Genomic DNA, 12,213 nt, shown 5'->3' on the forward strand with positions numbered 1-12,213 from the left:
GTCTGGAATAAACAGTTAGATCTGATAAGACACTTAGGAGTCAATGAGATCACCGAGAGAGTAAGGTTAGAAGGAGAAAAGAAAAGAACCAATGGTAGATTCTGGGCAACATCTACAGAAATGGAGAGGAAAGGGGAAGATGATCCACTGAAAGAAGCATCAGTGAGGCAAGAGAGCCAAGAAAGGATAGAATAACAGAAGCCCATGTTACAGAGGCTGGGTGATTACAGAGTGAAAAGGCAGAAGAGAAAAAGCATTCCATTTTTATTTCAATTCAATATTGGAACTTGAAAAGAGCCCTGCTGCAATGCAGCAGCTGGAGTTGAGGACTAGCAGTAAAGCATTTCACGATGTATAAATATCATGTGTTCACCTTCCCATTGCACTGCTGCAGGGGTTGGGGTACTACTATATTTTGTACTGGCTCACAATGGCTTGAGGCTCCTTATGCAGCTATTGATGGTGTCCAGTACTAGAAGCAGCCCAACGACTGCCCACAAGACATAGATCAACAGTTCTCAACTGAAGGTCTGTGGCCCCCTGGAGTGCTGGTTTCAGGGGGTCTGCAAAGCAGGACTGGTATTAGACTGGCTGGGGCCCACAGCTGAAGCTTGGAGTCTCGAGCACCCCAGGCCAAACCCAGATCCTCCCTCTTCCCCCCGCACTGGATCCTGGAGTTTTTATAGCATGTTGGAAAAAGGGGGGGCTCAGAAAGAAAAAGGTTGAGAAACCCTGACCTGGATGACATCCTCCCACTCCCTATTTGTCCCTGAAATAGCAGAACACGAGGCTAAGGATAAAAACAAGCAACAATCACCAAAAATGAGTTGAAAATGTTATGGGAACAGGATTTAAATTGATCATGAGTACTTCCAGCCTTGAGATATCAATATACTCTCCATAGAGAAGAGAACTGCAAGATTATTTAGTTATCATACTCTTAGTAATTTGGTGTCTCCACTTTCTAACTTGATCATGACCAAGAAGCACAGATTTAAGTACAATATCTTTGTCTGGGTTATCTCTGATTTGATCTGAACTGGTTTACACATCCTTAGAAACAACAGTGCTATTTATGACAAACTGTCATTGTAAATTCCCTTTGTACTGTTAAATGGTACCTTTAATGTAACCTGGAAAGTTCAAAGGAATTTCCTATGAATACAACTGACAAATAGATACAAACAAGTCTCTTATAGTTTGATGGGCATTACCAGATGATTCTGCTCTATAACATACTAGGTTATTTGCACTGTTACCATTTTGGCTTTATATATTTTGATCCATGAATAGAATTTAGTGAAACAGAAGACAGTTAATCTCTGTACCCTTCTCCAGAGAAAGAAAGGCACACTATCAAAAATAAGATGGGAAAGTATAAATCAGAATTGCAACGTGCTCCTTTAGAATTGTGTCCATAAGGAGCTAGGAGGAAAGAAAAAGCTAATGGCAACAAAGCCAAGGATGTTTATTAAAAAAGTGATTAACTCATCTCAAACAGTGCCCGGAACCGAGCTGCCAAAGATGACTGAATTCAATTTTTTGAAGTGGAAACAACTTTATTCCATTTTTCAAAGGGAATATATACATAAGAGGATGAAATTCCTCCCCGTCCAGATGATCAGCACAAGGCCAATGTACTAAATACCACGTACCCCATGTACAGGTTTTGGTGCTGGCTCTGCACAAGGGTGAATTTTACCTAAAAATGAACATAATGTATAATCAGAAGAAAATATTAATATTTGCTTTGTTACATCAACAGGACTATCTTGCTTGGAAAGAAGAGCAAGTCAATTAATTGGAAATGGAAGGACAGGAAGGTCTTGCCCTTACTGTTACTGTACTTTGCTTTAGTACATCACAAAATACTAGCTCCTAATCTAAATGTTTTAGGCTAACTTTCTCCTGTTTAGGCCTGAGTAGTTTGTGGCTGTAGCCTTTTGCCCATCACCTTCAATTATAAATTTGTAATGATTATAGCATCCTCTATATTTTTTTGTACTTTTGGTACTTAACAATTAACTGGCAATTAACAACTACAATCACCTCTCAATTTATTTTTCCACTTTGAGACAGAACACACTAACAGCCAGACCTTGAAGAAGTTAACCTGAAATGAGGCTCTAGTAATTTTACTCCTTCCAGTCACAATAGTTTGGTCAACAAACTTGCTGATTATATTGATAAATTGATCTTGTGTCTTGTAAAAAGTGAATTCCATTCTTCCTAGCAGCGTATTGTCCTGGACACAGAATCTGAACTATCATTATAACATTAGTCAATAAAGTCTATATGATAAAACCAACAAAATGAATAATATACTTTTAGTAATCTTTCAAAAGAGAGGGAAAGGGCCAGATCAATATTGAAAGTGTGACAATCTAACTGCTTACGTTTAGTTGACTGTTAACACTAGATTCCAGCAAAGACATTTTAAATTGTTTCAAACTTTTGTACCATGGGCTATAATAGAATAAGAAAGTGTTTTATCTACCAGTTAATTGACATTGTCAGAGGCAATATATTTGAAGTAGCATTTAATGTTAGCATTGAAGATTAATCAAGCAAAATAAAGAAAGACCAGCCCTTTACAAAGTTATTTATATGCAATTCAAAAAAGGACAATCATCAGGACATCTATGAAATACCTGTCATTTATTACAGAAGGTGAGCCAATTTGTTGCCTTCATGCTCTTGTAAAAGCTACTATATTTAGGAATTTGGCCTAAATGCAATTATCCAGGATGAAGAAATATTGAAGCTGAGGGTCTAGATTCTTTCTCAGACTGACAGAATTTGGATTATATAGTATATTAAATTGCCCTTTCAGTTTTATTAGTTTCTTTCACCTCTAAACAACCACCCTCTCACAGGGGAGAAAGTGGTTTTATATAGTAAAGTTTAGTAACGTGTTCTGGGAAAGGGTTTTAAAGAGGAAATCCAGTTTTTCCTCTAGAACAGCAGATAACACTGATGGACATTTCTTCACTTTCCTGTAGTAATATTCAGACTGAAAACAGATATTATTTGATGCCAGTCAATGCTATCTTATTTTTTTAAAAGATCATCATATTTCATTTAAATGGTCTTTGTTGTTTTTTTTTTAATGGCATATGAGACAACTATTAATCCTATCTTTCAAGTAACAAAGATGAAGATTTCTTCCCAAAGTAATCAAGCAAGCTCATACTTCCTTGTTAGTGAGCAAAAATGTATGTACAGGCATTGTTATTGTATTGCTTCCCCATAACAAGAGCATTTACAGCCAAATATTTCTGTTCTAAAGGTTTCTCTCTCAAGAGATATTGTGAAGTAATCTAAAGTCAGTAAAAATATCAGATGTCAAGGCTAGAGACTGAAAGCAGCGGTGCAATTTTCAATAGGCTTTTTATCATTGACTTCAATGTCAGATGAGTTAGGCCAAAGCAGAGCACTTTTTAAGAACCTCACCCTAGACTGCTAATTAATTTGTTATGGGAAATTCACAACAGTAGATAACTATTCATAGGTAGATTATCAGCTATGCATAATGAGATTATCATAGTTAGATTATTAACAGTAGATAAGAATGCATCATTAGATTATCCTCACCAAATAATTAACTTGTAAATATCCTACAAAATAGGGGTTCTATAGTGTTTATTAGGCACTGGTCTGCATTGAGGCAAAAATCACACCCCATAGGAACAGGCTCCAGGGGGCAGAGGAGAAAGGAGGCTCACTTTTGTGGGATGCTATTGCTATAGTGGCTTTGGTGGACAGTAATCCTTGCACTCAAGAGGGCAGAAGGACTGTAGCTGTGGCCAGATCTGGCACAGTGGTGGAGTCTCCTTGAGTCCTCCTCAACTTGGTACTTAAAACAGGGTCAGAAAATGGTTAACATATGCCATTTAATATTTAATCTTACCACTGCATTGCGCTCAACTCTGGATCGTATTTGGTCTATTTTGCCTTCTGTAACTCTAGGAAATATAGAAGAATCTGCTCCCTTACAAAACAGAAAAATGTCACCTAAAAGAGATAAAATAATAAGTTAAAAATGGTTCAAATATATTTCCTCAAAAATAAAGAATATATTTTAAAACAGCTTAAATATCTTTGAAGACAGTTTCTTCAGACATACATTGTTCTAAGAGAGTCAATTACCAGCTTAAAATGCCAAAGCATCACTGAAAGAGCAGAAAAAGGGAAACTGTGAAGGAAAGAACACTCTGATGTGACCCAGTTGAGTTCAAAATCAAGACAAAGCTCATAGACTAAAAAAACTCCAAAACCAAACCAAATCCAGGACATGATATCCCTACCTGTGACTGATCGGACAATCACGCTCATTCGCCTCCTTACCGAATCAAAACTCAAAATCTCTAACAATTCAAACCTGAAAGAGAAAAAAAATTTTTTTTTTGAAATAAGCTTGTTTTTTCACATAGCTAAGCTTATTATTGATCCTAGATAATAATTTATAACTTCTGCCACATAGAACAAAGTAGGATGTAGTCAGTTAAGAAAAAATGGATTAGTCGCCTGGCAACTGGACCAAGAGTTTGGCTGGATAATGGCTGCATGACAGAGCAACCAGCATTAGAGGAAGACACAAGAAACCCTGTAACAGAGTGTGACATTGTCTGGATTAGAGGTGATCATTTATAATGTTATTGATATCAATCTTGAAAAATTATAATAATTTGGACAAGATAAACCATGTTAGGTACCGTTGGAAAGGTGTAATTTGCTGAATATGATTATTTTGTTTATGCACATGTAACATCATGGTACTATAAGTTATGGATGGGTGTAATATATCTGTATCCAAACATTTGTGAGGTGCTACTGGGTTACACCCTTTAGGCAAATGGGTGTCAACCTTGATAACTCACTGAGGGCCATTACCTTTACAATGAGCCCAGGGAGAGAAGCCAGAGCAGCACTGATGAGTCATCATCAGGATATGTACAGACATGCCTGTGGTCAGGGGGACTGCAAGAGCCTCTCTCTGTCCATGTGCTATGGGCTTGTGTTTGAATCAAGCCACATGGCAGACCAGAGACTATAAAATGCAGCTTCACCAACTCCATCTTGTCCTCATTCCTGGTTCCTATCTCTGGATCAACTCGTCTACAACTGAAGCTGTGAAACAAAGGACTGAGACCCATCCAGGTACCGGAAGTACACCAGAGGAACTGTACAAGCCTGAAAACTCCACGATTCTGCTGAGAATCTGACATATATGGACTTTAGTCATTTTTAGATATCTGATTGCTTCAACCATTTAACATTTCTTTTCTCATGTTTTTCTTTCCTTTTATAAAAAAAACTTTAGTTTTAGTTACTAAACGATTGGCTGGCAGCATGGTATTTTGGGTAAGATCCAAACTTAAATTGATCTGGTCCTGTGGCTGACCCTTTGGGGTCAGGAGAACATTTTGGTAAAGGGAAGAGAATTTTAAATAATTTATCTCTCTACTGGACCTAGTTGTTGACTGGGAGCCAGAGACTGAAATGAAATAAAGGGGGCTGTGTATTTTTTGTTGTAGCTTCTTCATAACCAGTGTGGGGAAACACTGTTTGTGGCTGGTTGGTGAATCTAACTGTAGGGTTAGCCACCAGTTTAGGAGAATCTACCCTCCTTTTGCAGGCTGTCCTGATCTTGGCATTTTCAGGTGGGCTACCCTACGCATGAAGGATACTACTCATAGGGAAAGTTTCCTTTTAGTCCCCAATGGCTAGAGATTGTCCTATGCCTTGAAGTATAAGGGCTTATATTCCTCAGATGTTTTGGGACTTTCAATATTTATTATAATTCAGAATATTCTTATTTTCCCCAAAGGGAAATGATACTTCTCCACACAATCAGCCTCCACCCAGCACCAATATTTCCCTCTACCCAATGATGAGGGTGAATAAAGGTTCCTGATCTATCTTCTCCATACCAGTCATGTAATGCATTTTATTAGGTCCCTTCTTATTAATTTTTTCTATAAAGGTCCCATTTTTTTCCATTATAAACATCTATTTAACCCAAGTCTTGATCTCTGAAAGGCCCTTCTTTGTAAATATCTTGCTCATGAAAAATGCTCCAATCATTAGGCAGACCACATCGTATTGTTTTCACTTGTCTAATCAGAGAATTTACTCAGTTTTATGTTTTTTACAGTAGTCTGGAATTCAAATAAATCTACGTGAGACCACAATGCTACTTTTGTTGAAGTCAATGTTACAATTCTAACAGGAAGTTGGATCAGGCTTACGATTACAAAATGCAGTGACAGTGGGAAGTTCCAAGTATTTTTTAAATATTTTCATACTTTTACCTGCCAAATAATTACACTGCCCCCATTTGCTTGTGAATTTAGGTATAAATATCAGAGTCCTATATTACTTAATAGGAATGTAACCACTGGGGTGCTACAGAAAGATAGAATAACATTTTCGAAAGCACATAAGTGCCAGTAGCTTTCTGTGGGATATAAATGCTTTTGAAAATTTTACTCATAAAATGGTTCTACAGCATTTACTCTACAGTCCTGGAGAATGTAATAAATTAGAGTATCATTTCTGTAAGTTACTTGAACCATCTAAATGATTTTACAACAGGGATATAATTCTCCATTAAACTATATCGGATTGTTTTCAAAAAAACAACACGTGGAAACAATAGAAAACTGATATGGCTTCATCTAAGTTCTATAAAGTCTGTTCCAGAAACTGTGAGCTATCATACAATAAATCAAAAGAGGATTCTTTCTAACATCATATGGTCTTGGACTATCTTGTTATACCTTTGCTGTTTTCATTCATTTTTCCCGTTATGTAGTTTCTCAAACCATCAGAGTAAGTGAAAACATAAAAAAAGAAGTCGTTCAAATTATAAATATTAGTAAAAAAGTCACCTTTTTTCAATTAAGCAATTTTTTATTTCTCACCATTTTTGGTTTACAAATGAATATACTTAGGGAAATAAAAATGCACTGTATACACTATTGATAAAATCTGTTTCCTCAGTCTCAATCAGTTCACATTTCCACAACCACTCACCTCTCAATATCATTTTTTGGATTTAAAATTTCCATAAAGTTGTCCTTCAGCCTTAAATATGTATAACCAAGTCTGCAAAATTAAATGCAAATTCAGAGAAGTAGAGATTACAAGTAATACATTTATAATTACATAGCTTACCATGCTGTCAGTACTTAAGAATTAACTTATCTTCTAAAATAGAAATATCCCAGTTTGATTTCATTAATAGCTAAGAAAAAAAATCACTCATGTATGCTGAGAAGATAGCAAACATCACACGTTTATATGATTCTGTAAAATGGTCTATTCATATTTCTCTGCTGAAAATTATTTTCTGCTTCAATGAATTGAATCTCCATATTCAAAATAATTTTAGAAACCTAAAAGATATCAGCTTACACACATACCTCTGAATTCCTTCAACTAAAGCCACTTCATCAGGTGATGATGATATATACACACAAGATCTTCCAGATAGTTGAGCTTTCTTTAATCCATCTATACTGTCATCCTCTTTCACTTGAACAGTGTGACAAAGACAAAGAGCCCTGAAAAATAGCTCCTCTCTCTCCTAATAATTAAAACAGTAATTATTATCATTATGTAGCATTATTTTCAAGAGGGATAACAAAAAAACTGCAAAACCCCCCAATTTTCCTTTGAAGTATTTCTGTTTTGTAGGAGATTGGAGCTGCTTATTTGATTTGGGCTTCTACCTACAACCAGTTATGAATATTTTTTGTTAGGTAACACATTGTCACATGGTGGCTAATCCTTTAAGGGGAATTGGGTGGCAGCCCTAACCATGACTAATCAAACTTTCCCCCAGATGATGTTATGAGGCCAGGATCAGGTGGTAGCTTGAAGATCTCCTGGTTCTCATAAAAGCCAGCAAACAGCAACTCAGAACAGCAGGGTTAAAAAAACTCTTGTGGGAAGCCCTGGATCAAGGGAAACAGCCCAGTTCATATGCACAATAGAGAGGTGCAGGGTGTAGGAAGGCTCCTATGGCAGTCCCTGTGACAGGGGAAGGAACAAAAATGATATCCACCTCTCAGGGGAATGGCCTGCAGGCAGCAGGCTAGAAAGGTAAAGGGAGTAGAGAGACGCTTACCCTGACTCCCTGGCAGATGGCCTGTGGAATATAATCCTGTAGGGAGCTAGACAGGCTCTTGCAGAAAGCCCAGGGTTACAGGGAAAGGACATGAGTGATATGATAAGCTTCCTCTCAGCACCCAGGTCTTGCTGTGGGATGAGTTTGATTGTTCTGTTGCAACTCTGACAAGTGTTCAGTGCACAATAGCAGGTTTATAGGGCCTTAAATCCAGGCTGAGAGCCAGAAAAGCACTGAGTTTGGACCTTTGATATTGCTAGGTGGGTGTGTGGACTTCAGTGCCTTGCATAGTTTGAAACAGCCCTATCTGTTTGCTCATACAACGCAAGCATGGACAGGGGATTTTGGCAGCTAGGGCCAAATGTTTATAGTTAGTTGCAGGGATTGACTAAGGATAGCCTCCCTTTATGTGTCTTGGGCTTCTAAGTCCAGCTTGGAAACCACACCGAAGACGTAACTGCTTGTTCCTGGGAAGTTGCTTGGGGTTCTATTTTATCTTAATGAAGATTGCTTAGTTAAGCCAAAGAAGAATTGCAGCCTGTGCTCTAACTGCACTTTGGTGTCTGTCTCTTTCCTGCAAAACAAAAACTGCAATTGTGTAGAGAATGGAGTCTCCCAGAAAAAAGCTTCACAACCAACAGTGAGGTGACAATTTCAAGGGTGAGAACTTCTAGGCTACAGAATTACAACAAATAAAACGTACAAAGGCCCCATTCTGCACTATTTTACACTGATAAAGCCCCATTTATCACCCATTTTTTCCATTTTATCAGAGTTTTATTATCATGACTAATTTCCACTTTAATCAGTCAACTATTCTTATAGATGTTTAGCTATTAACTTGGTAAAGCTTCATATTTTAGTTGTCATTTAATGATATTTTACAATTTTATTAAGGGAATTCTCTTGGACATTTCTTGTTAAGCAAATAAATCCTTTAGACCAAACTACAAGAGAAAAATATTTATGCTGTGATACAATTTCACCAGAAACCCACTTAGTTTACTAAAATTTTAGGGATGTTGTATTTATAGTATTCCTTTCAACATAAAGATCAGTCCATTTTCATATATATTTTAAAGGAGCATCGTACTTTTCCGCTTCCTCCTGGAGAAGAGTCGATCATATCAATGCCTGTACAATCAGGGAGGATTTGCCCATTACAGATGACATGAGGTATATAAACATGCCCTTCAATGCAGCATTCTATGAATTCCATATTGTTCTCAGTTAATGTTCCCGTTTTATCTGTGAAGACATACTCAACCTGCAAAGAAATACATTAACTAATGAGAATGGGATATATTGCCAGATATTGTGACTGTCTCTGTTCATAACTCAAGTTGTATAACTTTTCAAGCCCTTAGCTGCTGGTTCTCACCGAAGAGTACAGCAGCTTTCCTTTGGCATTTGTCAAAATGCAGGCAGCACCAAAAGATTTTACAGTAAATGGGGCAGCAGCAGAACTATGTTTTACCTGACAAAGAATGTGTGTGATTCAGCATTGAAGTGCTCAATCCATTTTTCAAACTTCCATCCTCTTCCTTTCCCATGTTAAATCCCTTGTCTGTTACAAAAGCTATACCTGGAAACAGGTTGCACATGGCTTCCACTTGTCAGTGATTTTTTGCAATATTTGATGAATAAACCCAGATTTTGATCATAGTTATACCAGAGTAAATCCAGAGTGACTACAACAATGTCAGCAGAATTACTCAAGCATTACATACTAGTGTGTAAGATAGATCAGAATCTGGACAATAGCAATTATGCAAAAACAGACAAAATGTAGTTATGCTGTTATAGCATAGGCCTAGCCACTGCACTCTTCACCTGAGCATTAGGTTTTGAATTTCATGAATCTCTATGGAAGGTGAAATAAAACTAGAGTGGTAAAAAGAAAATGAAAAGTGACCTGTAGCAGGGACAGTCAATGTCAGACTACTATACCAGCTCCAAGGTGGTGGGTTTTTTTTTGAGAAACTGACAGCAGCAGTAACAAATGCATCATTTAAACTAATGATGTTAATAATTGGTTAAGCAATACTTTTCTCAAAGACAATTGAGGATATTGTTTAAAAGCCTTAGAAATCATCATCACACACATTACAAGAAATAAGCAACAGATTTCCACAATCAGGAGAAAAGTTAATAATTATTTCAACTGCTGGCTTTCCTCCTGGGGGATTGATCTATTCAATATTCTTGAATAGGTGTGGGAACCAAATTTTCCACAACTGACTTAGTTTTCTTTTTTAACCAAACCCTCACTGGCAGACTCTGGGACCAAAATGGCTACAAAAACATTACATTCAACAATGAATATGTCCACTAAGTGTGGATGCTCAGCTTGACAAATCTCAGGACTGTTCTTCAGAGGCTCTTAAGCACCCACAATTCCCACCAACTTCCAACTGACTTGGGTGGTCAGTACCTCAGAAAATCCAGCCTCAAGCTGGACATCTAAAACTAACGTTTTTGAAAGAACGCTTTTGAAAATCCAGACCAAATCTTGAAGAACACATTTTGAAGTGACAAAAATTAATTTTAAAAGCCAAAAATGACCATAATTGGGCTATTTTGCTTTAAGCGTTAGAAAGTGTTGATATATTTTAATCACCAGTTAGAACTTCTGAGGAATTTACCTGGCCTAACTCCTCATTGAGGTCAGAAGTATTCACCAGAGGTCCTTCACCTGTGTCCTCATCAAACATTTCTTCATCCCAAGTAAGGAAATAAGAACCAAGAAATTTCTGCATTTCCACAGTGACATACATCGATACAGGAATAATATAGTTGAAAAGAACCATGAACGCAAGGAAGTCTGTAAATGCTCTAAGTATCTGCCAAAGAAAAAAACAAAAAATTGATCTTTCATATATCAATGGAAATTAAAATATTAAAATAGCCATTCACAAGATTATTTTTCAAATGTTTTTCAAACATCTTCTCAGTTACTCTCAACTCTAGCTTAAAATTCAAGATTTCTTCATCATTGTCCTTTTCTCTCCAGGCTTCATTATATGGTGAAGTCAGAGTCTGGCGTATTTTTATACATCTCTTATGAATTTACTACTAATCCAGCATGAGGAAGAAAGAGATTTGTAGGTCTCTTTATAGAAGTGCAGGTTCAGAGTACATATTTTCAGGTATATATCAATGTACAGTATAACGAAGTTCTAGAGAGTGTTGAATGAATGACTATCTATGAACTGAAATAAATATTCACAGAATATCATAAGAAAGAAAAACCAAACAGCAAGAAAAACAGGCAAGTCTTGCTTATTTCTATGAATTACAGCATTTCTCATATACCAAATAAACCTGTCTCAGGGTATATCTATACTGATGGCGGCAAAGTTGCCGCCGCCAGATCGATCTTTCTGGATCGATCGAGTGGTCAGTGTAGACCCGCTCAATCGATCAGGAAATCAACTGAGTAAATCCACTCCATCAAATAGCATAGCGCTGCGTTGACGGGAACACGGTTCCCATCAGCGCTGTGCAGTGAAGACACCGCGCAGAAGGGAAGCACAGCAGTTGACGGGAGTTACGCAAGCTACTCTGCATAGCTTGCATAACTCCCGTCGACTGCTGCTGAATCGCCATGTAAGTGTAGACCAGGGCTCAATGTAATAATAAGGCATTCATGTGTATATATATTAATACTTTTCAGTTTCACCATAGATTAAATTGCTTAAAATCTGTCATTTATTGAGATAAAGGACGCAATTGAGCAACCTTTACTCTCGTTAGTAATCCTAGCAGTCACAGTCACTGAGACCACACATGTAAGTATTACTTGTGGGAGTAAAGGTAGCAAAATCCAATCTTATTTGTAAGAAAAGTTATTTATTGGAGGAAAGCCTACACAATGAAGCCTAAAGTTAAAAGCTAAGATTTTAATGCTCATTTCTCAGTAACTAATACCAGCATCAAGAACACACACATTTGGAAGTTGGGTGGATTTTTGATACTGTACCAACCGAATACTAAATGCTTTATTACTATATAATGTCTTTAACATTACATTTGAACGAACTTCCAACTAAAGTGTAGAAAGCCAAAATACAAGCTTT

General features: G+C 37.1%; 1 protein-coding gene across 2 annotated transcripts in view; it reads right to left on the reverse strand.

Moving 5' to 3' along the window:
• ATP11A (ATPase phospholipid transporting 11A) overlaps positions 1-12,213 on the reverse strand; it is a 231,571-nt gene that overhangs the window by 40,738 nt on the left and 178,620 nt on the right. For both annotated transcript variants that reach the window (XM_067563678.1, XM_067563679.1), the window contains exons 12-17: positions 10,780-10,977; positions 9,228-9,401; positions 7,428-7,591; positions 7,039-7,110; positions 4,308-4,381; positions 3,911-4,014 (exon numbers count right to left, since the gene is read on the reverse strand). In XM_067563678.1, coding sequence (XP_067419779.1) covers positions 3,911-4,014; positions 4,308-4,381; positions 7,039-7,110; positions 7,428-7,591; positions 9,228-9,401; positions 10,780-10,977 — 786 coding nt within the window. The remainder of the gene's footprint in view (positions 1-3,910; positions 4,015-4,307; positions 4,382-7,038; positions 7,111-7,427; positions 7,592-9,227; positions 9,402-10,779; positions 10,978-12,213) is intronic.

This window comes from Emydura macquarii, unplaced genomic scaffold (assembly GCF_026122565.2).
Source record: "Emydura macquarii macquarii isolate MOO-44397 ecotype Brisbane River unplaced genomic scaffold, CSIRO-AGI_Emac_v2 contig_2531, whole genome shotgun sequence".
Classification (NCBI taxonomy): domain Eukaryota; kingdom Metazoa; phylum Chordata; order Testudines; family Chelidae; genus Emydura; species Emydura macquarii.